At 57.8% G+C, this 27,303-nt stretch overlaps 1 protein-coding gene across 1 annotated transcript in view; it reads right to left on the minus strand.

The window, feature by feature from the left end:
- Positions 1–1,411: 1,411 nt before the first annotated feature.
- NOD1 (nucleotide binding oligomerization domain containing 1) overlaps positions 1,412–27,303 on the minus strand; it is a 36,697-nt gene continuing 10,805 nt past the window's right edge. The window contains exons 3-11 of the mRNA XM_060195786.1: positions 23,709–25,521; positions 21,046–21,129; positions 20,182–20,265; positions 18,582–18,665; positions 14,784–14,867; positions 13,624–13,707; positions 11,516–11,599; positions 5,057–5,140; positions 1,412–2,932 (exon numbers count right to left, since the gene is read on the minus strand). Of these exons, the coding sequence (XP_060051769.1) occupies positions 2,860–2,932; positions 5,057–5,140; positions 11,516–11,599; positions 13,624–13,707; positions 14,784–14,867; positions 18,582–18,665; positions 20,182–20,265; positions 21,046–21,129; positions 23,709–25,521 (2,474 nt within the window). The 3' untranslated portion in view covers positions 1,412–2,859. The remainder of the gene's footprint in view (positions 2,933–5,056; positions 5,141–11,515; positions 11,600–13,623; positions 13,708–14,783; positions 14,868–18,581; positions 18,666–20,181; positions 20,266–21,045; positions 21,130–23,708; positions 25,522–27,303) is intronic.

Below are 27,303 nucleotides of genomic sequence, written 5' to 3' on the forward strand. Positions count from 1 at the left end.
TCACACAAACAAGCCAAGAGACTCTTCCCTGTTCAGACCCGCAGCGAGACTCACCTGGGATCCAGACCACAGAGCAGACGCTCCGCTGCCCATGCTCTCGGGAACAAGGAGCCGGGACTCCAAGAGATGCTGACACACTCACAACTTTATTACACGGTGGGGCATCCCAGACTCTGAGAATCCCTGGAGGGCTGTGTTCAGACTCGGAAGAGAGCTCCAGACGGCCCGGAAGTGAGGGCTGCTCTGCTCTGCTCTGCTCTGCTCTGCTCTGCTCTGCTCTGCTCTTGAAGAAGGGTCTTGACCATTGGCTGTTGCAGAGAGCCAGGGTCTGGGGGCCCTGGGTGATTAAGGAGAGTGTGTGGACTGCACCACGCCTGTGACTGTGCCCCCCACTCACCCAATCTATGATGTGGAAGGAACCACACCTGCCGAGACTGCCCGGGGGAGGGGCCCATGAGATCAGGTGCAAAGGGTTTCAGATGAGAGGAGGAAGAGGTGAAGAACACGCTCCCAGCAGACGGAGGAGCTGGTCAGCCATATTTTCTGTTTTGGAGATGACTTGGGCATGTCCCAGTTAGGAGAGAGATGGGGGAGGGAGAAGACATGCATCTGGGGTACAGTCCCACGGGGGCCTCCTGAGAGGACAAGACAGGACAAGTCAGAGCGTTTTCCCTGCAGCTGGGGGCCGGTGAACTGACTGTCCGCAGGTGGCCCCTCCGTCTGCTCTTATTGCCATCACCTGTGGAAGCAGAGCTGCCGGTGCAGGCGCAGGGCGAGAGGGCGCCCACTGCCAGGAGGCCTGCCCCACGTGCACAGCACAAGCAGGGCCGAGCCAGGGCCCAGCCAGGCAGGAGGACAGATGGAGCCAGTTCAGTTTGCGTGGACACTCAGTGCCCTCCCCGCAACCTCTCCATCCTCGTCTTCACTTCTCCCACGCTCCCCTCTGCCACGCCACGGCGCCTGCTGGTTTAATGCCTGGCCACTGCCTTTCTGCTGACGGCCTCCCCTGTTGCCTCTTTTTAAATCCAGCTACTGTTTATCTCACCTCTGTGGGGGTTTTTTCTTTGCTTTTTAAAAATATTTTATTATTGGACAGAGAGAGAGAGAAATTGAGAGGGGAGAGGGAGATAGAGAGGGAGAGAGACAGAGAGACACCTGCAGCCAGGCTTCAACACTCATGAAGCTTCCCTCCTGCAGGTGGGGACTGGGGGCTTGAACCCACCTGGGTCCTTGTGGTGTGCGCTCAACCAGGTGCACCACCACCCGGCCTTAGAAGGAGAAAGCAGGTCTGCAGGGGTCTGTCTTTCTCTCCCCCGTCTGTCTTCCCCTCCTCTCTCCATTTCTCTCTGTCCTATCCAACAACGACAACAACAGTAATAACTATAACAACAGAAACATAAAAAAGGAGAAACAGTGTCTCAGTGTTTTATTAAGACAAGAATGACAAAGAGCAAGTTACCTGCTACAGCCACCTCTCTGCCCCTGGGTGGCACCCAGCACGTCTGCCATGTCAGTGGGGCTCAGTGCCTGCACTATGAATCCACCGCTCCTGGTGGCCACCTTTCCATGTCACTGGACAGGACAGAGACATTGAGAGAGGAGGGGGAGATAGTGAGGGAGAGAGACAGAGAGACACCTGCAGCCCTGCTTCACCACTTGTGCAGCTCTCCCCCTGCAGGCGGGGACCAGGGGCTCGAACTCACATCCCTGTGCAGTCCTGGCACTCAGTACCGTGTGCACTTAACCAGGCGCACTACCACCCGGCCCGGTAGGTACATATCCAGCACCCTGATGAGTCCGGGCTGCAACTGTCATCACCCTCTCAGCTAGTGAGGAGTGTCGACAAGAAACTCAGCTGCGTCTGCCCGCACTGCAGACACTGGCTGTCTTTCCAGGGCAGAAGACGTCCATCCACCATGAGCAGCCTTCCAGCAAAAGTCAGCCCAGTCTTGGATTCTTGCAAGAGCCCTGGGTAGGGCTCAGCAGCGCGAAACAACGTCTTTTGTCCCAGACCAGGTAGGCGGGCGGCCTGTGATCTCCGGGCACAGATAGCGTGGTCAAGGACAAAAAGAAAGAAAGACCCCGTGACACGCTTTCCTTGGCACTTGACAAACCTTGAGCCCAGTCCCCACAAGTCCCCGGCGACACAGTGGGGTAGGTGTCAGCACAGTGCAAGTGCTGCGAGGGAGACAGCATCTCAGTAAGACAATCTTTTATTTTCTGCCCCGGGGTTATCGCTGGGCTCGGTGCCTGCATTGCGAATCCACTGCTCCTGGAGGCCGTTTTTTGTTATTGTTGCCGTTGCTATTGTTGTTGGGTAGGACAGAGAGAAACGGAGAGAGGAGGGGAAGTCAGAGACGGGGAGAGAAAGACAGACACCTGCAGACCTGCTTCACCGCCTGAGAAGCGACTCCCCTGCAGGTGGGGAGCCGGGGGCTCGAGCTGGGATCCTCACGCCGGTCCCTGCGCTTTGCGCCGCCTGCGTTAACCCAGCATGCCACTGCCCGGCCCCAGTAAAACACTTCTTACTCGTTAGGCACAGTTTGTCCAACAAGCCTGGCGCCCGCTTGGGCCCCGTCCCTGAGTCTTCAGCGAGGACAGCAGTGGCGGCTCCGGCGCGTCAGCCCCGGCACGTAGGCTCCAAGTCTCCCTGCTCTCATCTCAGACACACACAATCCCGATGTGCTTCGTCTCTTCCTACTACGGCTGGAGTGAACCACGCGGCTCAGGAGAGCGTGTCTCCTGGAAGGTCAGAGCAGCGGCCCGGATGCCGGCAGTCTGCAGAGGGAGGCCGCAGGACGGCCCCCGGCAGGCGCTCAGAGCGGCTCTCCTGGGCCCTGCGTGCTCAACAGCATCCTGTCAGGAACAGACGATCCGTTTCTCACTTGCAAAGACCTTCGCCTCCTCGGGCCCCAGCAAGTTTCCATTTACGCTGTTGGAGAAAACAGCCAGGGACCCCGTGAGATGTGAGGTGCTGACACACACACGCCAAGCTGTGCTCTTTTCAAATTAAATCACATGATTATTTTTAGTGACACCAGGGACGAGTCCTCCACTCCGGCAGCCATTTCTCCTTCCCCTCCCTCTTTCTTTCCTTTCTCTCTCTCTCTTTCTAGATAGGACAGAGAGAAATTGAGAGGGAAGGCAGAGAGAGAGAGAGAGAGAGAGAGAGAGAGAGACACTGCTTCACTGCTCACGAAGCTTCCCCCCTGCAGGTGGGGACCCAGGACTTGAACCCAAGTCCCTGTGCCTGGTAACATGCACGCAACCCAGTGCACCTCCCCGGGCCTCTCCAGCGCGTGCAGCTAGCATGACTCGTAGGACGCTCTTTGGGAAGTGGCAGAAAGCACACTTCCAACCTTGAAAGGCCAGCGGGTAGCTCAGTGGGTAGCGCACTGCTTTCTACTGTGGGAAACCCAGGCCTGAGCCTGCGCCCCACCACACTGAAGGGAGCTTTGGTGCTGTGGCCTCTTTCTCTCACTTTCTCTCTGTATCTAAAGATAAAATAGGGCTGGGGACAGCACAGTGGTCCTGCTTTCATGCCTGAGGCCCTCAGGTGCAATGCCCAGCACCGCCATAAACCAGAGCAGAGCAGTGCTCTGGTGACAAGGGAAAGGGGAAGCTCAAGGTCTGACAGAACCACAAGAGCTGCGTCTCCTCACAGCTGCCCTGACCAGCCCGCTGATGGGAAGCAGAGGCCAACTGCCCCCTGCAAACTGCCTCCACGTGGCCTGTTCCTCTCCTGCCCGGTGTCTGCAGACCAGTCAGCAGGAAGTGGGGTGACTCCAGGAGCAGAGCCTGGGCGTGAAAATACTGCCCATCACAACCTCCCATAACTGACTGTGCAATCCATTAACATGTTCCAAGGCAAAAAAAGAAGAAGAAGGAGGAGAAGGAGAAGGAGAAGGAGAAGAAGAAGAGAGAAAAAGGAAAGAGTAACACTGTTTTTGGAGCCAGGGTCGGAGTGAGCTGTACTGGGGACCAGGGCTGGGAAGGCAGTCACTGACCCCCAGCTGGGGCCGGGCGCACAGTAGGCTGCTCGGAGGGTCTCAGCGGCGGGAGTGGGACTTGGGCTGTGGGTCTCCATGGAAAACTGAGCTCTGCTGTGTGCCAGGTTCTCCTGGAGGTCAGAGCCTCTCTGCAGGGCACGTCCCAGGGCACCGAGGAGCCCGGCATTCAGACACAGGCTCCTCTGCCACAGCCCAGCACCCGGTACGTCCAGAACCACTTTCCTGTAATCGGCTGTTTCCCCAGCACGGACCCTGGCCCTGAAAATGCCACGAATCTGAAAACACTGCTTGTTATAGAGACCCAAGCCCCAATGATGTGGTCTCCTGCCCCTAGCGGAAGTGAGAATCTGAGAACGCAGAAATCAGCACGAATTCAGTCTTAGACATATTTGTTGAACTCCAGAAAGCCCAGGAAACGAGAGGAATAGACTCAAAACTTCAGGCTAGCACTTCTGCTGTTTAGGTGGTCAGTTACAGTGGCACACCTGGTTAAATGCTCACATTGCAGTGCACACGGACCCGGGTTCAAGCCCCCAGCCCCCACCTGCAGTGGGAAAGCTTCAGGAGTGGTGAAGCAGGGCTGCAGGTGTCTCTCTGTCTCTCTCCCTCTCTTCCACTCCCCTTTCAATTTCTGTCTCTATCCAATAACTAGATAAATAAGCTTTTTGTACTTACTAATGAGAGAAGGGAAGGGAAGCAGAGCGCCGTCTGGCACAGGCCAGGCCGGGTCAAACCTGCGACTTCCCACTTGAGAGTCCAGGGTGTCGTCCACACACCAACTCCAGGGCCACCCATGGGAACGTGTTTCTGGGACTGTCTGTCCGAGGACAGGGCACAGACGATGGAGTCAGGCCATCTGAGCCCAACCTGCAGATGATCTCCTGGGTGGGCCCTTGACCAGGGCCTCCATTTCCACATCTTGGGAGTTTCTGCCTGCCTTACATTTACAGGACAGACAGAAAGGGGACGAAGCAAGAATTTCTCCACCCTGTCCTCAGTGTTGAGTAGCCGGTCCCTCCCCTGCCGCCAGGGCAGGTGGGTCTCACCATATCTCCACGATGCCGGTGTTGTTCCGCAGTGCGGCTGCCAGCTGGGCGACCCCCTTGGCTGTGATCTGGTTCTGGATGAGCCTGAGAGAAGACCACACCCGTGTCAAGCACACAGGACCGGGAGGCCAGCCCTGCTCTGGGGAGCCGCCAAGGCGAGGCAGGAGGAGAGACGGGCTCGGGGAGGAGCGGAGCTCGGGCACTTGGTCCGGCTGAGATGGCCTGGACTGGGCCTGCCAGAATGAAGGGCACACAGATAGGGACATGCAAGGCAGACAACTTCATGACAGGTAGCCACGCAAAAATATGGCGCAAGGACCCGGGTTCAAGCCCCTGGTTCCCACCTACGGGGAGATGCTTCACGAGCAGTGAGACAGGGCTGCACCTCTCTCTCTCCCCTTCCCTCTTGATTTCTCTGTCTCTAGTCAATGCAGGAGTAAATAAAATATTAAAAATATTCAGAGGCCACCAGTGTGAACAACTAATTCAGGGAGACCCATCCAGGAGCAGGCAGTGTGATGGCTCCTTCCAAGCGGCTGGAGAAAGGCACGGCAGTCTTTTCATTTTTTATTTTTGGCTATTATTATTATTTTTTTAATATTTATTTATATTTATTTATTTTCCCTTTTGTTGCCCTTGTTTTATTGTTGTAGTTATTGTTGTTATTGATGTCACTGTTGGACAGGACAGAGAGAAATGGAGAGAGGAGGGGAAGACAGAGAGGGGAGAGAGAAAGACAGACACCTGCAGACCTGCTTCACCACCTGTGAAGCGACTCCCCTGCAGGTGGGGAGCCGGGGGCTCGAACCGGGATCCTTGCGCTTTGCGACATGTGCGCTTAGCCTTCTGTGCTACCGCCCGACTCCCCTTTGGCTATTATTTTTAAAAATATTTTTATTTACTTGTTATTGGATAGATGTAGAGAGAAATCGAGAGAGGACAGAAACGGGGAGAGAGGGAAAGGAAGAGGGAGGGAGAGGGAGAGAGGCCTGCAGCCCTGCTTCACCAATCGGGAAGCTTTCCCCTGCAGTTGGGGACCAGGACTTGAACCCGAGTCCGTGCACACCATGATGTGTGCGCTTCACCCCAGTGGGCGATTTTCTTCTGTGGGGTGTGGGGAGCACAGGTCTGTGATGCCACCATGTCCTCAGCGACCTCTGAGAAGGAGAGAAGAGGGGCCGGCACCGACTCCCTTCCCAGTGGAGAAGGACCGCTGCAGGCCTGGGAGCCGGAGGCCCGGGCAACGTCTCAGACACCGGGCAGCTCTGCCTCGGAGCCGGTGAGGCGACAAGTGGAGGACTGGGCAGTGAGGGCTCGACGCTTCATCCCAGCCTCGCTCCCCAGTCCTACAGGCTCTGGAATAAAGCTACTGCGGAACTTGACCCATTCGGATCCTGGGGCAGCCGGAGATGGCGCGGTCGGGGGAGGTGGACGCTGAGAAGGAGCTGCTCTCTGAGAGGGACAGTCTCCGCCTGCTACCCTCCCTCACACAGACACTGCCCTGCATTTAACATGGGGTCTCCAGCTCCCCTCACACACAGACACTGCCCTGCATCCAGTGTGAGGTCTCCAGCTCCCCTCACACACAGACGCTGCCCTGCACCCAGTGTGGGGTCTCCAGCTCCCCTCACACACAGACGCTGCCCTGCATCCAGTGTGGGGTCTCCAGCTCCCCTCACACACAGACACTGCCCTGCATCCAGTGTGGGGTCTCCAGCTCCCCTCACACAGAGACGCTGCCCTGCACCCAGTGTGGGGTCTCCAGCTCCCCTCACACATAGACACTGCCCTGCATTTAACATGGGGTCTCCAGCTCCCCTCACACAGAGACGCTGCCCTGCACCCAGTGTGGGGTCTCCAGCTCCCCTCACACACAGACACTGCCCTGCATCCAGTATGGGGCCTCCCCTGCAGGTGGGCAAACCTGCATCTTCCTGGGGGTCTTCGTGCTTAGTACTTTGTGCGTCTAACCAGGTGGGCCCCTGCGAGAACTGGTTCCCTCTCTACCATGGCGCCAAGGAGTGCTGGGGACTCCTTGGCCGTCACCAGCAAGCACATGGAGCAGTCAGGTGACTGCTCTGGCCTGCCCGGGACCCCAGCCCCCTCCCAGACCCAGCCCGGGACCCCCGCCCCCTCCGAGACCCGGCCCGGGACCCCAACCCCCTCCCAGACCTGGCTCAGGACCCCAGCCCCCTCCCAGACCTGGCCCAGGACCCCAGCCCCCCTCCCCAGACCCGGGCTCTGAGCCGCCAGCCCTCACAGGCAGAGGGAGCAGAAACAGGGCGTAAAAGTGAGTGTGGAGTGCTGCTGCCACTGAAATGCTGCAAGGCTCTAGTCACTCCCTCCATCGCAGCTGCCGCCTCTGGACTCGGCCACTGGAATGCTGCAAGGCTTTAGTCACTCCGTCCAGTCCATTGCAGCTACCGCCTCTGGACCCGGCCACTGGAATGCTGCAAGGCTCTAGTCACTCCGTCCAGTCCATCGCAGCTGCCGCCTCTGGACCCAGCCACTGGAATGCTGCAAGGATCTAGTCACTCCGTCCATCGCAGCTCCCGTCTCTGGACTCGGCCACTGGAATGCTGCAAGGCTCTAGTCACTCCGTCCAGTCCATCGCAGCTACCGCCTCTGGACCCGGCCACTGGAATGCTGCAAGGCTCTAGTCACTCTGTCCAGTCCATCGCAGCTACCGCCTCTGGACCCGGCCACTGGAATGCTGCAAGGCTCTAGTCACTCCGTCCATCGCAGCTGCCGCCTCTGGACTCAGCCACTGGAATGCTGCAAGGCTCTAGTCACTCCGTCCAGTCCATCGCAGCTACCACCTCTGGACCCGGCCACTGGAATGCTGCAAGGCTCTAGTCACTCCCTCCATCGCAGCTCCCGTCTCTGGGCCCGGCCACTGAAATCCTGCAAGGCTCTAGTCACTCCCTCCATCGCAGCTGCCGCCTCTGGACCCGGCCACTGGAATGCTGCAAGGCTCTAGTCACTCCCTCCATCGCAGCTGCCGCCTCTGGACCTGGCCACTGAAATGCTGCAAGGCTCTAGTCACTCCGTCCATCGCAGCTCCCTTCTCTGGTCCTGCTGACTGCTGGGCGCAGGGCGGGCTGTAGAGAAGCTGAGTCGGAGCTGAGTCTGCAGAGAAGCTGAGTCGGCTTCTCCCACGACAGTGCAGCCTCTTCTCAGGACACCAGGACGTGAGCCACTCTAGCCTGGCACTGGCACCCACAGGAGAGCATGAGGGAGCCACAGGCCAGAAGAAAGGGGAAATGACACGATGCACAAGTGCCACACTCGCTTGGCTTTGGGTTTTGGTTTCGTTTTGTTTTGGCTTTTCTCAGAAATTGACAAGGCAACCTAAAATCTACACGCAAAGGACCGGCCAAATATAGACACAGTGGGCCTGGACCTCTCACAGACCCGCTCTCCACCATCACTGGTCACGTCCATCAGGAACATCATCACAAGCCCTCCTGGGGCCTCCCCAGGACCTGCCCTCACTGCAGAGCAGCCATGGTGGGGACTCCCCGCTCTCTGAAGGGAGGCCGGTCAGCCTGCTCTGCCCCTCGAGGAAGACGGGTCCTGACATGAGAGCAGCCTAGAATGTTCCCAGCTGTGACCATGGTCTGTGAGCTCAGACTGACAGGGACTCAGAGGCCACACAGAATCCTGTGCTGGATGTGAACAGACACGGGCCCTGGGCCAGATTGATGGGGCTTGCACCCCACAATGACCCTGGGCCAGATTGATGGGGCTTGCACCCCACAGTGACCCTGGGCCCATGCTCCCAGAGGGATAAAGAATAGGAAAGCTATCAGGGGAGGGGAGGGGATATGGAGTTCTGGTGGTGGGAATTGTGTGTCAGTGTTTCCTTTTTATAAATAAAAATAAATTTAAGAAAAAGAATGACACTGGAACCCTGCCCCTCAGATCACATACAAAATGAACTCCAAATGTCTCTAACACAGACATGTAAGAAGGAAACTGTAGCTCTGCCGGGATGGCCTGAGGGGGCTCCTTCCCGAGCTAGTGCTCTCTGGCTTGCAGAGAACTCAACTGGAGCCGATCTAGGCTGCTGCGTGGGAGAGGGATCAGGAACTCGTGCCGCACTAACTTCCGCAGGAGATACACTCTGGAACTCTCGGAGCCGAGCCGGAAAGCAATTTCCAAGTGTCTTTAATCAGAAGAGCAGCTGTTTTTATACTCTCCAAGTAGGGTGGAAACAGGATGTGATATAGAGAGGGTGGAGCGAAAAGTGACTGGTGAAAATCAGAGTGTGACAAGGAGGGGGCGGAACAGGCGAGAATCCTATCACTGAACCACCAATGCCCTGGAGGGAGTGCTTTATGTAAATGTAAAAGTGATTTATGTAAATAGACCAAAGCTTTGAATGGGATCAGTAAATCCCTGTATAGGCATATGGTTAAGCAGAAGCCAGGGGGAGGTGGCATACTACCCAACATAGCTAGATATGAAAGAGAAGTTAGACATCAATCTCTGAGACTTTGGATGAGGCAATGATTTCTAAGATTCTAAAATCACAAGCAGCCAAAGAAGAAATGCATTGGACTTCATCAAAACTAAATTATTTTGCTTCAAAATCCACAACTGGGAAGCTGATTTGAGTACCCGCCCCACTCCAATCTTATTATGTCTTAATAACAAGAAACCTTTTCCCCTTGTCCTGCAAAAATAAATACATCAGGGGCCGGGTGGTGGTGCACCTGGCTGAGTGCACACATTACAGCGCACAAGGACCCGGGTTTCAGGCCCTGGTCCCCTCCTGCAGGGGTGAAGCTTGTGAGTGGTGAAGCAGGGGTGCAGGGTCTTGCTTTCACTCTTCCTTTCTAGATCCCCTTTCTTCTCAGTTCCTGGCTATCTCTATTCACTATATAAGTAAAGATGATTTTTAAAAGGGGCAGGCAGGCAGGCAGGCGGTAGTGCAGCGGGTTAAGTGCTCATGGTGTGAAGTGCAAGGACCCGCATGAGGATCCTGGTTCGAGCCCCCAGCTCCCCACCTGCAGGGGGGTCGCTTCACAGGTGGTGAAACAGGTCTGCAGGTGTCTGTCTTTCTCTCCCCCTCTGTCTTTCCCTCTTCTCTCGATTTCTCTCCAGTTCAACAACAAGGACAACAGGGCAACAAAAAATGGGAAAAATGGCCTCCAGGAGCAGTGGATTTGTAGTGTAGGCACCGAGCCCCAGTGATAACCCTGGCGGCAAAATAACAACTAGAATAATGATGATGATAAAGAAATACCTTTACAATTTAAAAAAAAAAGAAACTATTCTCACAGTTCTTTAGACAAGAGCAACAGTGATGATATGACCCAGTAACCATCTATGTGTGTGAGAGCGAGCATGTGTGAGTTTGTATCTCCTGAGAAAAGCATGTTCGCACTCAGGCACAGGGAGGCCAGCTAACTAGCAGCTGAATGGCAGCAAGGCCCAGACGCCAGTGCCCGTAGCCATTCAAGCCAGTGGCCACTGCGCAGGGTGGGCCTCCGGCTGTGAAGCAGCGGTATGTGCCAGACACCACGTGAGCCCCGACGTCTTAGACAGGCCGCAGGCAAGAAGCCACGTCTCAATCACCCCACCGGCACAGAGTGCCCAGGGCAGGTAAGCCCATAGGTGGGTGTCCTTGGCTTCAGGCATGTAAGGAGAAAAGGGGTGGTTTTCTGATGTGTGTAGAGCCTGGGCAGCCCTGGGTAGCTGAGCAGGCAAGCTTGTCTTAGAATGAGCACTGACTGCAAACTCGATGTCAGACTCCACCAAAGACTGGTAGAATCCCGGGCCCTGTGGAATAAACCTAAAGTAGATCTACCAGCTTTTTCCGAAACGGAGACCCCAAATCTCACCTGCACTATTCCAGCCTTTAGGCTCATGATTAGTCCACAATTTGCTCTGCTTTCTAGCTGAACTCTTTTTCTGCCACCAGGTTCCTGATGCTCCCATGATGCCAACCGGACCTCCCTGGACAGACAACCCCACCAGTGTGTCCTGGAGCTCTGCTTCCCCAGAGCCCTGCCCCACTAGGGAAAGAGAGAGGCAGGCTGGGAGTATGGATCCACCTGCCAACACCCATGTTCAGCGGGGAAGCAATTACAGAAGCCAGACCTTCCACCTTCTGCATCCCACAGTGACCCTGGGTCCATGCTCCAGAGGGATAGAGAATAGGAAAGCTATCAGGGGAGGGGAGGGGATGGGATACGGAGTTCTGGTGGTGGGAACTGTGTGGAGTTGTGCCCCTTTTATCCTGTGGTTTTGTTAATGTCTCCTTTTTATAAATAAATAAAAGATAACATTTAAAAAAGAAAGGAAGAGACAAAGAGCGAGGCCTGATGGCGTGTGCTCCAGTGGCGACACCAGAGCCCACGGACTGTGTGCTCTGCAGATGTATCAGTGTGATGGCATCTGTGTGGCACCTCAGAAAGGCCTTCCAGAGCGACCAGTGTGCAGGGGACTCACCATAAATGCTCCAGTGTCTGGTTGACCCTCAGCATCTCTGCCAAGCACTCCGCTGCCTCATCATTGAGCTCGTTTTTGGTGAGCCTGAAACAATGGAGAGTGCCTGCTCAGCAGGGCCCAGCCTCGTGGCCTCACCGTGTGTCCTGGAGCCTCCCCTCCCCAGAGCCCTGCCCCACGAGGGACAGACAGACACAGGCTGAGGGTGTGGATCCACCTGCCAACACCCATGTCCAGTGGAGAAGCAGTGACAGAAGCCAGAACTCCCACCTTCTGCTCCCCATAAAGAATTCTGGTCTAGACTCCCAGAGGGGGAGAAATGTCAGGGGAAGACGACCAGAGGGCTCTGAACACCAACTCCATCAGGACCCGGAGAGAAGAGAACACAGGTAAGGACGGTGGATTCATTATTCGTAACAGCTGAGTAGTGTTCCACTGTTTCTACTGGCCACACCTGCCTCAGCCACTGCTCTGTTGTTGGACACCTGCCCTGCTTCCAGGTTTGGGCTGTTATAAATCAGCTTTGGAGCCCACAGACACTGCGCCGTGCAATCCCTTTACCTCAGCTCCTGTTTCTCGGCCTTTTCATGTGGCACAGATACCTAGATCCTACTCAGTCCTTGCATAACCTTCAGACCTCACAGAAGATGGGGTATCTGGCGGTAGCACAGCGGGCTAAGCGCACATGGTGCGAAGTGCTAGACAGGGACCCACAAAAATAAAGATTCTGTGCCCTCGGCTCCTGCCTCCGCCTGCCAAGTCTCCTGAAGGCTGCGGACAGCACGTCCCCAAGGGGGTGGCAGAAACACCTGGGAAAGCCTGCTGACTGTGCAGCGAGACGTGCTCTCCTCTGAGCCCAGGTGTCAGGGCCCAGGTCCAGCGACAGAGTTCACGCAGCCTCTCGACGTTTCTTAAAACTGTACGTCACTGGGTTAACACAGAGGGCTAGAAGCTCTAGTTATCAACCGGACTGGACCCTGCTGTAATATGAGATGAGTTACATCCAGGCCGGAATCATTGCGGACGCCTCTACCGGCTGGCAGACCTGTCGTGAGAACTCTCACTGCACCACCACGCGGGACGCTGGGCTGTGAGAGGAAGCTACAGGGCGAGGACTCGAGCCCTCAGCCAGAAGGGGAACGGGATACAGGGAATGAGCAAAGAACAGGTGAGCACAGAGCCCATGCCAAGGCTCGAAGGGACAGCAGGAAGGAGAGCCACTGCCGGAGGACGAGGCGCACGGAGCGTCCCTGCAGTGCAGAAGGGGAGGGGAGACGGACGGGGGCTCCCCGCCACAGGTGGCGGGTGACCTGGGACACAGAGGCCAACCAACATGGGCGGAAGAGGCTTTGTGAGAGCAGGGAGAAGGCTGAGCCCAGGGCCGCCCATCCTCTCCTGAGCCCCAGGCAGCCCCCACTTACGGCCACTTCATCTGTGTTCTGCACGGCACCAGTCTCTTCTCTGGAGGGAAATTCCTACTATACTATTGAGGAAGAACCTACAGCTTTCCCAGTGAGAGGCATTTACTTTTCATGAAACTATGCTCCTGACATATTTTTTTTAGATTTTTTAATTGGTGATTTAATACTGATTCACAAAACTACAAGACAACAGGGGCACCACTCCGCACCATCCCCACTGTGTCCCCAGTCCCTCCACTGGGAGCTCCAGCAGCTCTGCTAAGGCTGCAGATACGGGCCGATTGTTATTCCTACGACTGTCTGTCTGTAGTTGCCCATTTATCCCATGGCGGCGTCTTCTCTCCCTCTCCAAGTCACACCCACACCTGGTACTCCATCCACACGTCCCTCCCTTTTCCCTCCCCTCTCTCCGGGTCCTGATGGAGTTGGGGTTCAGAGCCCTCTGGGCATCTTCCTCCACCATCTCTCCCTCACTAGGGAGCAGGGACCCAAATTCTTTTTGGGGAGCAGAAGGTGGGTGGGAGCTCTGGCTTCTGTCATTGCTTCTCCACTGCGCCTGGGCATTGACAGGTGGATCCACACCCCCAGCCTCGAGAAGCAATTTTTCAGTTGCAATTTCAGACATGCACAGCCCTGGGGTGAGCTCCTGAGACCCAGGCCCGGCCAGCTCTGACATGACGGTGGTATTACCAGAATGTTTTTAGAGCCGTGTTCTGCTGCAGGGCTTGTGCAAGACACTTCCCTCCTTCTGCGGAGATGCCGTTGAATGCGAGACTGTAGGGAGACACACGTGAGGTGGGGCATCGCCGATGCGTCCTGGACGGAGAGCAACCCAGGCAGCCAGGAGAGCTTCCCACCTACAGCCCTGCTGACTTGAATGGGGCAGAAGCACCGGCCCGGACGGCAGACGCCCGCCCAGCCTCGGCTGCTCCAGAGCCCACACTCAGACCACGAGGACAGGCACGGGATGGCCCAGGGAGGGGCGGACAGGACATGCGGCTTCAGCAAGGCCTGGAGAGGGCTCCGCGGTTGTCCTGAGGAATCCAGCCTGGACTCCTTGCGCGCTGTGACGGGCACAGACGGTGGGGATGCCCGAGGCTCGGAGGACTGGCCAGTGGCCCGAGGAGGGCTGGGGAGGAGAGTTCTACTCATGGGGCGGAAGACACACCCAGAGGACGGGGAAGGAGTGAAGCTGCTCCCAGTGTCTCTCCCCAGTTCTGTCCGAGCACGAGACTCCCTCCCTCCCCACAGGGCACAAGGACCAGAAGCTGCCGTGACACTCTACCGCCGGCCCCTTCCAAGTCAAAGCTCTACCTTTACTTTTCTCTTTCTTTCTTTCTTTCCTTTTTTTTTTTTTTTACCTCCAGGGTTATCACTGGGGCTTGGCGCTGGCACTATGAGTCCACTGCTCCCAGTGACCGCTTTTTTCCCCATTTTATTGGACTGAGAAAAACTGAGATAGGAGAGGAAACAGAGAGACACCTTCAGCCTGCCTCAGTACTCGTGAAGCTTCCCCTTGCAGGTGGGGAGCCAGGGGCTCGAACCCAGGTCCCTGTACTTAGTACTATGTGTGCTTAACCCCAATGTGCCACTGCCCAGCCCCTTCTTTTTTAAAAAAAAATCTTATTTATTATTTGATAGAGCGGAGAGAAATTGAGAGGAGACTGCAGCCCTGCCACACCACCTGTGAAGCTTCCCCCCACAGGTGGAGATCGGGGCTTGAACCCGGGTCCTTGCACACTGTGGTGTGTGCGCTCAGCCAGGCGCGTCGCCGCCTTGCAAATGTCAGTGCCGTGGGGAAGGCTGGGGGGCCTCCCGCCCTCGCTGGCCCCCAAACGCAGCGCGGTTACCTCAGGAAGCCCAAGCTGGGGTGGTTCCTCAGAGCCTCTGCGAAGGCCTTTGCTCCTTCATCGCCAATTCTGTTACCCCACATCCTGAGAGGAGAGGAGACGAGACGGGAGCAGTCAGCCCAGCTCCCCGCTCTCTGCACGGCCCGCCCGGATGCCTGCCCGCCGCCACGAGCCCCTGAGGGAGCTGCTCTACGTCTCGCTCCAAGGGGACCGTCAGCGGGGCCGAGGCTGCTGAGCACACCAGAGAGCACACCGCTGCCGCGGGCAAAACCCGGGCTCCGTCCACAACCCACCTGCAGGGCGGCAGGTGTCTCTCTGTCTCTCGCCTCCTATTTGGAAAATGGTGGGCTGGGTGGCGCTGCCTCTAGTTAAGCACGTTAGTGTGCAAGGACCCGGGTTCAAGACCTCGCCCCATCTGCAGGGGGAAAGCTTCACGAGTGCTGAAGCAGGGCTGCAGGGGTCTCTCTGCCTCTCTGTCTCCCTTCCCCTCTCAAGTTCTCTCTGTCTTTAAGCAATAATAATAATAAGTGTCAGAAAAATAAAGAAGGAGTGTCCGGGGGCTGGGTCGTGGTGCACCTGGTTGCCCTGGGTTCGAGCCCTTGGTCCTCACCTGAAGGGGAAGTTTCATGAGCACTGAAGCAGGTCTGCAGGTCCCTCTCTCTCTCTCTGTCTCTCTCCTTGTCTTTGCCCTCAACGTCTCTCTGTCCTGTCTAATCAAATAGGGAGAAAATGGTCACTGGGAGCAGTGGAGTCAGAGCGCCAGCACACAGCCCCTCCCTGTGTCAGCTCTGGTGGCGAGTAAAAAAAAGAAAAGTGTATACTGGGCTTAGGAGATAGCACAGTGGTTATGTAAACGATTTCTGTGTCTCAGGCTCTGAGGTTCCAGGTTCAATCCCCAACACCACCATAAGCCAGAACTGAGCAGTGCCCTGGTCTCTCTCTCTCTCCTTCTCTCTGTCTCTCTTTCCTGTCTCCCTTCATCTTTATGTCTCTCTCATTAAGATAAATAAATGAAATATATAAGTTTTAAAGACTCTGATGTCCCTGGTTCGACTGCTAGTACCACTATATGCCAGCGTTTGTGTTAGAACAGTGTGTATATTATTCTATTGTATGGTATCGAGCATTTACCAGCATAGAAGACACGTGACATGAGGTCAAGTAAAGAGTAGACATGACGCCGACCTGACCTCCCTGGGCAGACGCCCTCACCATGTGTCCTGGAGGCTCCCCTCCCCAGAGCCCTGCCCCACTAGGGACAGACAGACACAGGCTGGGGGTGTGGGTCCACCTGCCAACACCCATGTCCAGCGGAGAAGCAGTGACAGAAGCCAGAACTCCACCTTCTGCTCCCCATAAAGAATTTGGGTCCATCCTCCCAGAGGGATAAAGAACAGGGAAGCTTCCAGTGGAGGGGAGAGGACAGGGAACTCTGGTGGTGGGAACTGTGTGGAATTGTACCCCTGTGATCTTAACAATCTTACAATCACTAATAAAACAAGCTTTATAGAAAGGTAGAATGAAATTGCACATGGTTTGATCGCTATTAAAAAGAAATAGCACAGGGACAACAAGCCACCTCACTGGACAGAGTGTCTGCTTTGCTATGGTGTGGCCAGGCTTGAGTCTGACTCCACAGATGGCAGGAGCCTCTCTGCCTCTCACGGCAGTGCTGGAAAGAGTCGGTTCTGTGCAGTGAAACCCAGCAACAATGACAAAAAAGTGAACAGAGGCCATGAGAAAATAAGAGTTGACCGGCCCCAAGTAGTAACAGGAGCTATTTCTGGAGATGCTGTCTTTAGGTCTTCACCCTCATAGTTCACAACGTACTTCCCTGCATTCCTCTTAAAATCAGAAAAGTATTCATAGCAATATGAAAGGGCTCTCAGATTAAAACCACACCTTACTCAGTAGCATGGTTTCAACCAAAAAAATAGAAAGTAACAAGTGTGGGCAAGAACGCAAAAAACACACAAACTGGTCTGGTGCAGCGTCGGCGAGAAGGCAGATGGCGCAGGACTGTGGAAAGCGGGAGGACAGCTCCTCAGCAACGTGAGCGCAGAGCAGGCAGGGAGCGACACAGCCACACGCACAGAGCCTTGTGCCTGAGGCTCCCAAGTCCCAGGCTCAGCCCCTTAAAGAAAAAAAAAGCAAAACCTGGGAATCGGGCGGTAGCGCAGCGGGTTAAGCACACGTGGCACAAAGTGCAAGGACGGGCATAAGGATCCCGGTTCGAGCCCCCGGCTCCCCACCTGCAGGGGAGTCGCTTCACAGGCGGTGAAGCAGGTCTGCGGGTGTCTATCTTTCTCTCCTCCTCTCTGTCTTCCCCTCCTCTCTCCATTCCTCTCTGTCCTATCCAACAACGACGACATCAGTAACAACAACTACAACAATAAAAAAAGGGCAACAAAAGGAAAAAATAAATAATTTTTTAAAAAAATCCACTGCTCATGAGCTAGAGCTGAACAGACTTCTGGGACAAACAAGACAAGACACACAGAACGGCCACATGGCCCAGCAACCCACGTCCGCTCACTCAGCACCAGCACTGAAGCCGGCGCCCGCATGGCTTTATTCACCTTGCCGCCAGGACTGCCGCTCAGAGAGGTTATGAGGCAAAGAGAGAAAGAGGGAGGAGGGGAGAGAAGAGGGGAGGAAAGAAAGAAGGAAAAGAGGGAGAGGAAGGAAGGAAGGAGGAAGGGAGAGAGGGAGACAGGAAGGGAGGGAGGAAGGAAGGAAAGGAGGGAGAGAGGGAAGCAGGCCGGCAGGAAGGAGAAACACCTGGAGCACTGCACGGGAACCTCCCCTCCTCTGCAGGTGGAGAGCAGGGCTCGAACCTGGGTCCTTTCACACAGCAGTGTGTGGGCTCTACGAGGAGTGCCTCCACCAGCCCCCGAGAGCAGCGCTTCGAAGAGATTCTTGTTCACGTGTGTTCAGAGATCAGCGGGCGCAGCAGACAAAAGGCGAAGCCACCCAAGGGGCCATCCCCAGGGGAGCGGGAAAGACACAGCGCAGCTGCTTCAGCCTTAGAGGGAGGGGTTGCGGCACGCCTCCCACAGGTGCGCACGACACAGCACCCTGAGGGAGATGAGCCGGCACACAGAGCCACACTCTTTATTTTTGCTCCAGGGTTGTCTCTGGGGCTCGGTCGGGCACTAAGCCACTACGGAACCGCTGCTCCTGACAGAGAAATTGCTCCTTTTGATTTGACAAGACACAGAGAAATTGAGAGAAGACGGGGAGAAAGAGAGGAGAGAAAAAGAGAGACATCACCTGTGCTCTGTGTCTGAGGAGGCCTCTGGGCCTGTGCTAGGCCTGCCCACTGCTGCCTGACACCTGTGCTCCGTGTCTGAGGAGGCCTCTGCGTCTGTGCTAGGCCTACCCTAAACGAGGGGGCAGGGAGGGATGGAGGAGTGGGCCAGCTTCTCCTCCAGGCCAGCCTCACTGTTTTTATTGCCACACAGCTGTGTGTGCAGAACAGGTGTGCACTATGCGTGCGATGTGCACATGATTCCTCCTCAACGTCTCCCCGTGGAAACACAGCACCACAGACAGGTGGCACTCAGCGCCCTCTCTGCCTGTGCTGGCAATACAACCTTCTGGCAAGAATCAAGTAAAAGAAAGCCCGTATGGTCCAGCTGGGGTCCATCCGGGCCTTCCCCATCTCCTGCCGTCCCCGTGGACAAGCCGCAATCCCGCAGGCTGCCTCTCCCTGCAGATTGGCCCCAGAGGTCTCTGCGGTGTCGGCCACAGGTCCTGCACAGAGCGGGCGGGAGGGAGCCGCAGCCCCACACTCACCCAAGATCCACGATCCACTTGCTATTCTTCACGGCCACGGCCAGCCGCTTCCCCCCTTCGCAGGTGATTTTGTTTGCTCCCAGTCTGCAGAGAGAAGGGTGCAGGGCCTTCAAGGTCAGACGCCCTCCTCCAGCACGGAGGCCCTCCAGCCCCGGGGGAGGTGAGCCCTGGGCAGCCTCCCGGCTGAAGGTCATGACTGGCCACTCGCTTCCATCAGCAGAGGGGAACACCCCCCCCCTGCCATGTCTATGCCCACGGCGCTGCCCCCGCACCACAGGGCATCTCCATATTTCCATTCAGGGCTGAGCTATTAGCCCAGAGGTGGACGTAGTCACCGGAATGTCTGCATCCTCTCCAAACTCACAGGGTGAGTCCCCAACCTCCGAGCTGATAGGACTAGCATGTGGGGTCTCTGGGAGATGCTAGGCTGCTGGGAGGGAGAAGCCTCCGTGAATGGGATCAGTGGCCCAGACCAGAGGCCCAGGGAGCTGGCCTACCCTGTTGCTGCATGTGAGAAGAGACCCTTCTCTGACACCAGGGCTGCCAGCTCAGACCAGGAGCTGTGTCTCTGCAGCTTACAGGGCGCCCTGTTTAAAGTGTTCTGTCGTCGGAGAGATAAAGGGGTCTGGGAGGAGACTCGGGCTCAGCCCTCAGCGTCGCACACAGCCTCCAGAGCAGGGCTGCGCTGCCTCCTTCCTGTCTCTCTCTCTCAATGAAAAAGGATCGGGGATTTCTCCAAGGACTACGGAATCATGTCCAGTGCCCCAGTGGGGAGGGAAAAAGGAAAGAAGAAAGAAGTGCGGTTGTCAGGGCCGGGTGGTGGCGCACAGGTTACAGTGCACAAGGGCCCAGGTTTGAGCCCCCGGCCCCCACCTGTAGGGGAAGGCTTTGCAAGTGGTGAAGCAGGGCTGCAGGCGTCTCTCTGTCTCTCTCCCTACCCTCTCGATTTATGGCTGTTTCTATCAAATAAATAAAGACAATAAACAAAATTAAAAAGAGGGGGCTGGGCAGTAGCACAGCAAGTTAAGCACACATGGTGCAAAGCGCAAGGACTGGTGGAAGATCCCGGTTCGAGCCCCCGGCTCCCCACCTGCAGGGGAGTCGCTTCACAGGCGGTGAAGCAGGTCTGCAGGTGTCTGTCTTTCTCTCCCCTCTCTGTCTTCCCCTCCTCTCTCCATTTCTCTGTCCTCTCTAACAACAACAGCAATGGCAACAATAACAGTAGTAACAACATCAAGGGCAACAAAATGGGGAAAATGGCCTCCAGGAGCAGTGGATTCACGGTGCAGGCGCCGAGCCCCAGCGATAACCCTGGAGGCCAAATAAATAAATACTAAAGAAAGAAGAAGAGTGATCGTTGTGGCCTTTCTGTCCGCAGTTAAGCAGCGAGACTACACGGTCCGCCCCCAGCGGCACAGGGACCTCCCAGGCCCAGGGCCCATCGCCACCTGTCCTTTGGCAAGGTCTGCCAGTCTGACCGCACAGTCCCAGGGCAACAGAAGCCGGGGAGCTCACGCGGTGCCGCTGACTCCTGGAGTAAGGAAGGGTGCGGGCGCAGCAGAGGGGAAGAGAGAGGCGCGTGTGCGCACACACCACTCACTTGACGTGTGTGAGGCCTCTGCATTCCTCCAGGATTCTGGCGACATATCCAGCTCCGACATCGGTGATCTGGTTGTTGTACAAGCTTCAAGAGAAAGCACAGCTCTGAGACGCCGTCATTCCTACAGGCCGCTCGTTAGCCCGCCTTCGCTTCTCTCCTCTTAGAAGCCAGGCCGGACAGCAGAGAGGCAGGCACGTGGCGTCTCCGGGGCCGGGCCTCCAAGGCCCTGCGGCTGCCTTGTCTTTGTGACCCGAGACAAGCTCCTTATCTACCTGAGCCTCACTCTCCCCACCTGGAGTAGACAGGCAGGAGTTCCTCACACGGCTGTCACAGATCCTAAGCGGCCATTCCAAACCACACACACGCACACGTGCACACACACGTGCACACACACACGCACACACACACACACAGACACACACATACAGACACAGACACACAGAGACACAGACACACACACAGACACACACACACACAGGCAGACACACAGACACACACACAGACACACACACAGACACACACACACAGAGAGACACACACACACAGAGACACACACACAGACAGACACACACACATACACACACACACACAGACACACAGCCAGCCTCCCAGCCCCAAGCTCCTCCTGGTGCCAGGGTCACGGCATCCACCCCGGGGGCACACTGTCACTCTCCAGCCTTCCTGAGAAACACAAACCCCAGTGGTCCGGGAGGTGGCACGGTGATAAAGCTTTGGACTCTCAAGCATGAGGTCCTGAGTTCGATCCCTGGCAGCACATGTGCCAGAGTGATGTCTGCTTCTTTCTCTCTCCTCCTACCTTTCTCATTAATAAATAAATAAAATCTTTTAAAAAGAGATACGTACCCCAGGAAGGTGAGAATTTTGTATTTGGTCAGCTCTTCATAGAGCACCTTCACCCCGGCATCAGTGATCTGGTTCACGCTGAGTCTGAAAACAGAAAGTGACGGGCTGGGGAGACAGCACAGTGGTTCTGCATAGACTCTCCTGCCCAAGGCTCCAAGGTCCTGGGTTCAGTCTCCAGCACCACCATCAGCCAGAGCTGAGCAGGGCTCTAGTGTCTCTGTCTCTCCTCTCTGTATCTGTCATTAAAACAAAAGATGGGGGCCAGGTGGTAGTACACTGGCTAAGTGCACATAGTAGGAAGCGCAAGGACCGGCATAAGGATCCCGGTTCGAGCCCCCGGCTCCCCACCTGCAGGGGGGTCACTTCACAGGCGGTGAAGCAGGTCTGCAGGTGTCTGTCTTTCTCTCCCCCTCTGTCTTCCCTTCGTCTCGATTTCTCTCTGTCCTGTCCAATAAAATGGAAAAAGCCAACAGGAGCAGTGGGTTCACAGTGCTTGCACTGAGCCCCAGAGATAAACCTGGAGGTAATGATAAAATAATTCATTACGTTTTTAAAAAGACTTCTGTCAGGACCCAAAAGCCTGCGGGAGCTGGACTTGTCCCTGGAGAGCAGAGGCCTGAAAAGCCCTACTCATCAGTCCGCCCAACCGCACTCCTAGGCGCCCCGTCGGCAGGGCTGAGCGTCAGCACGGCCCTGGCTCCACACGGCGGCATCAGGGCACAGGAAGGTCACCTGTGCACACCGCCCCTGGTCCACGCCTGACGCCTGCCCAGTGACGCTGGTTGGAAGTGTGCGGGACTCTGCGGGGTCTGCGGGCTAGGGGAGTCGCTCCGACGTCCTGCAGCACGGACCAGAGCGGGCAGGTGCCCAGCAAGCTCAGGACAGACCAGAGCTATTCCCGAGGGCCGGCGCAACAGCTCAGCCCCCGGGGCTCCTCCCCAGCTCGGAAGCCGACTGGGCCACGCGGGGGGGGGCTTTGGCGATGTGCCTTTCTTTCCCCTCATCTCTGTCTCCTTCCATCTGAACGAGAACAAGTCAGCCGGGAGCAGTGAGGCCTTGCGAAGGGAAACCAAACACAACAACAACAAGAGAATCTAAACCGCCCCACACAGAAGCCGGCTGGCTGTCGGCAGGTGGCTAGATAAAGAAGTCAGAGGAGACAGGGCTGGTCGGTGGCACACGTCACAGTGCTCAAGGATCCGGGTTCAAACCCCTGGTCCCCACCTGCAGCAGGAAAGCTCTGTGAGTGGTGAAGCAGTGTTGCAGGTGTCTGTCTCTCTCCTTATCTCCCTCACCTTCTTGATTTCTGGCTGTCCTACCTAACAAAAATATGATTTAAAAGATAATGAAGCATTTTTAAAAGCTATGAGGTATATACTCTGTGGAATACTGCTCTGCAATCAAAAAGATGATATTGTGTCCTCCGGAATAAAACGGATGGAGCTAGAGGAGACCATGCTTATCGAAATAAAGGGTGAAAAACAACTATCAAATATGGAATCTAGAGAACTAAAAGACATGATCTCTCCTCCCTCTCTCTCTCTCTCTCTCTCTCTCTCTCTCTCTCACACACACACACACACACACACACAACCCCAGAAGAAAAAAGCAAACTTGCCTCTAAGACTTTGTGAGAACTATGGCGCCTATCTTTGGGAGGATGGGGACACAGAATTTTCATGGAAGATACAACATGTTAACTTCTGTGTCTCCATTTTCCTCACTTGCCAAAATGGAGGCAACGATGGCCTACTTTGCAAGGCGCTTAGGAGGATGAGATGAAGCCGGGTGGTGGCGCACCTGGCTAGCGCACATGTTACAGTGCGCAAGGACCCAGGTTCGAGCCCCGGACCCCACCTGCAGGAGGAAAGCTTTGCAAGTGATGGAGCAGGGCTGCAGGCGTCTCCCTTTCTCTCTCCCTCTCTACCTCCCTCTATCCTCTTGATTTCTGACTGTCTCTATCCAATAAAGAAAGATAATTTAAAAAATTTAAAAATATCTGTAGGGCACGGTACCACTGCACAGCGAATGCCGACTGCAGAGGCTGGGAGGCATCACCTCAGTCCTGGGGTGACGCCCAGGCTCACAGAGCTCAGGCCACGTGGTCACGGGCACCAGCCGGGGCCGTCCAGACACGCCTGCCTTTGAAGCCGCTGCTTCGCCCTCCACCACCCTGAGCTTGTCCGTCAGCACCTGCCCGGAGCAGGGCAGGGGCAGGGGCAGGGACAGGGCAGGGGCAGGAGGAGCAGGGGCAGTTGCAGGGGCAGGAGGAGCAGGGGCAGGAGGAGCAGGGGCAGGGCAGGGGCAGGAGGAGCAGGGGCAGGGCAGTTGCAGGGGCAGGGCAGGGGCAGGAGGAGCAGGGGCAGGAGGAGCAGGGGCAGGGCAGGGGCAGGGGCAGGAGGAGCAGGGGCAGGAGGAGCAGAGGCAGGAGGAGCAGGGGCAGGGCAGGGCAGGGGCAGGAGGAGCAGGGGCAGGGAAGGGCAGAGGCAGGAGGAGCAGGGGCAGGGCAGGGCAGAGGCAGGAGGGGCAGGGGCAGGGCAGCTGCAGGGGCAGGAGGAGGAGCAGGGGCAGGAGGAGCAGGGGTGAGGCAGGAGGAGCAGGGGCAGGGCAGGGGCAGGGCAGGGGCACCTCCTCCTCACGCCTGCCCCGCCCGGCGGCCCCACCTGACGACCGTGAGGCGGCTGAAGCAGGGCCGCAGCTCCCGCACGCCGTAGTCACCCAGGCTGTTGTTGTCCAGGTCCAGGGCCAGCGGCCGGCGCAGGTGGTGCAGCAGGAAGGCCAGGGCGCTGCAGTCGGCCGAGCAGGCGTCGCAGTAGGTCAGCTTGAGGTAGTCGGCGCAGACGCCCCGGGCCGCCAGGCGCCCCACCTTCTCGCTCTGCGTCTCGTAGATGCAGCGGGCCATCCAGAGGAAGGTGGGCATGGCCTGCACCTGACTGAAGCCCCCCGAGCGGACGCGGGGCAGGCTCCCCAGGTAGGCCCGCAGGCTGGAGGACAGGCGGGCCCACAGCGCCCTCCGCTTCCTCCGCAGCTCGGCGGCCGGCACCAGGGGCCGCAGGAGCGCCCGCCTGTCCTTGGACAGCAGCCCGCACAGGAAGAGGTTGGTGAACTGCAGGTGATCCCGGCTCTTCCAGGGCTCCTCCCGCGCCGCGCCGCGGCCCCCCAGGCACGGGAGCGGGGGGAAGCAGGAGCCCGCGCCGGCCGCCCGCCCCGGGGGCGCCCACTCTCGGAAAGAGCGGAGCATGTCCCGCGTGCCCACGCTGCCGTCCGCCACGAGGAAGAAGGCGGCCAGGAAGGCCTGCACGGTGGTGTGGATGAACTCGTAGGCGGGCTGCGCCTCGTCCGGCCCCGGCAAGGCCCGCAGGAAGCCCAGCTGCAGGTCGCCCTCCCGGACCCCCGAGGCCCGCAGCTCCTGCCGGCCAAAGACGAAGAGGCTCCTCTCCAGGCCCCGGTGGGCCACGCGGCCCAGGGCCAGCAGGGCGTCGCGGCCGGCGCGCAGGGTCTCGGCCCGGCCGCGCGTGTTCCTCTGCACCAGGCTGCCGGGCCGCGTCCTGTCCAGCTGCACCTCGGCGAGCAGCAGGAAGATGTCCGTCAGCGTCACCGAGCACTCGGGCAGCCGCAGGCAGCTGTCGGACACGCCGTAGAAGTGCCGGTAGCAGACCAGGACGATCCAGCAGAACAGGGGCACGGAGCACAGGCCGCAGAGGCTGGGGCTGGCCTCCAGGTGGTCCGCCAGGCGCCTCTGCAGCCCGCGGCCCGGGAACATCCTGCGGACGTAGGCCCGCACGTGCTCGGGCGAGAAGCCCAGCAGCCGCACCTTCTTGCGCAGCAGCCGCCGCGGGACCGGGGTGCCCGTGCGGGCCGTGAGCACCTTGGCCGCGCCCCCGAGCAGCCGGCCGCCCAGCAGGCTGGCCAGCAGGACCAGGGGGTGCGCGGGCTCCCAGGGGCAGCAGGCGTCCGGCGCCCGGCTCAGGTCCAGGTCGGAGTGGAGCTCGTCCAGGCCGTCGAAGGTGAAGAGGGCGGTGTGCGGGAAGCGCAGCAGGAAGGCGAACACCTCGTCGGGGTCCTGCTCTGGGCAGCAGAAGTGGCGGAAGAGCAGGTCCCGCAGGCTCACGCGGTCGCCCTCCCGGAAGCAGCTGAACGTCCGGCAGCGGAAGTGGAAGGAGAAGCGCAGCCCCGCGTCCAGCCGGCCCTCGGCCCACAGGCCCTGCAGGCGCTGCAGCAGCACCGACTTGCCCGCGCCCGCGTCGCCCGACACAAGCACCGTCTCGCCCAGCTCGCTCAGGACGCCCGAGCTGCGGTCCAGGAGGCCGGCCGGGCCGTCCAGCCGGCCCAGGCTCTCGTCCTGGAAGCCGACCAGCTCCATGACGGTGTCCGTGTACATGTGCTCCAAGGGCAGCTCCTCCCTCTGCGCGTAGCACAGGATGAACCTGGAGTCGCGGCCCAGCTGCTGCCGCAGCTTCCACACGTACCTGCTCACTGGGGGGAGCGGGGGGGAAAGGCAGATATGGGGCAGAAACAGGAAGGTTTTACGACACGGGGCAGACACCCAGAACCGGGCCCTTAGGACACGGGGCAGACACCCAGAGCCGGACCCTTAGGACACGGGGCAGACACACACAGCCGAACCCTTAGGACACGGGGCAGACACCCAGAACCGGGCCCTTAGGACACGGGGACAGACACAGAGCCGGACCCTTAGGACACGGGGCAGACACACAGAGCCGGACCCTTAGGACACGGGGCAGACACACAGAGCCGGACCCTTAGAACACGGGGCAGACACAAACAGCCGGACCCTTAGGACACGGGGCAGATACCCAGAACCGGGCACTTAGGACACGGGGACAGACAAAGAGCCGGACCCTTAGGACACGGGGCAGACACACAGAGCAGGACCGTTAGGACACGGGACAGACACACAGAGCAGGACCGTTAGGACACGGGGCAGACACAGAGCCGGATCCTTAGGACACAGGACAGACACACAGAGCCGGACCCTTAGGACACGGGACAGACACACAGAGCCGGACCCTTAGGACACGGGACAGACACACACAGCCGGACCCTTAGGACATGGGACAGACACCAAAGCCGGACCCTTAGGACACGGGACTGACACACAGAGCCGGACCCTTAGGACACGGGGCAGACACACAGAGCTGGACCCTTAGGACACGGGACAGACACACACAGCCGGACCCTTAGGACATGGGACAGACACACAGAGCCGGACCCTTAGGACACGGGACAGACACACAGAGCTGGACCCTTAGGACACGGGACTGACACCAAAGCCGGACCCTTAGGACACGGGACAGACACACAGAGCCGGACCCTTAGGACACGGGACTGACACACAGAACCGGGCCCTTAGGACACGGGACAGACACACAGAGCCGGACCCTTAAGACACGGGACAGACACACAGAACCGGGCCCTTAGGACACAAGACAAACACACAGAGCCGGACCCTTAGGACATGGGGCAGACACCAAAGCTGGACCCTAAGGACACGGGACAGACACACAGAGCCGGACCCTTAGGACACGGGGCAGACACACATAACCGGACCCTTAGGACATGGGACAGACACACACAGCCGGACCCTTAGGACACGGGACTGACACACAGAGCCGGACCCTTAGGACACGGGACTGACACACAGAGCCGGACCCTTAGGACACGGGACAGACACACAGAGCTGGACCCTTAGGACACAAGACAAACACACAGAGCCGGACCCTTAGGACACGGGACTGACACACAGAACCAGACCCTTAGGACATGGGACAGACACACAGAACCGGACCCTTAGGACACGGGACAGACACACAGAGCTGGACCCTTAGGACACGGGACTGACACCAAAGCCGGACCCTTAGGACACGGGACAGACACACAGAGCCGGACCCTTAGGACACGGGGCAGACACACAGAGCCGGACCCTTAGGACATGGGGCAGACACACAGAACCGGACCCTTAGGACACGGGACAGACACACAGAGCCGGACCCTTAGGACACGGGACTGACACACAGAGCCGGACCCTTAGGACACAAGACAGACACACACAGCCGGACCCTTAGGACATGGGACAGACACACAGAGCCGGACCCTTAGGACACGGGACAGACACACAGAGCTGGACCCTTAGGACACGGGACTGACACCAAAGCCGGACCCTTAGGACCCGGGACAGACACACAGAGCCAGACCCTTAAGACACGGGACAGACACACAGAACCGGGCCCTTAGGAC

Source organism: Erinaceus europaeus, chromosome 8 (assembly GCF_950295315.1).
Source record: "Erinaceus europaeus chromosome 8, mEriEur2.1, whole genome shotgun sequence".
NCBI lineage: Eukaryota > Metazoa > Chordata > Mammalia > Eulipotyphla > Erinaceidae > Erinaceus > Erinaceus europaeus.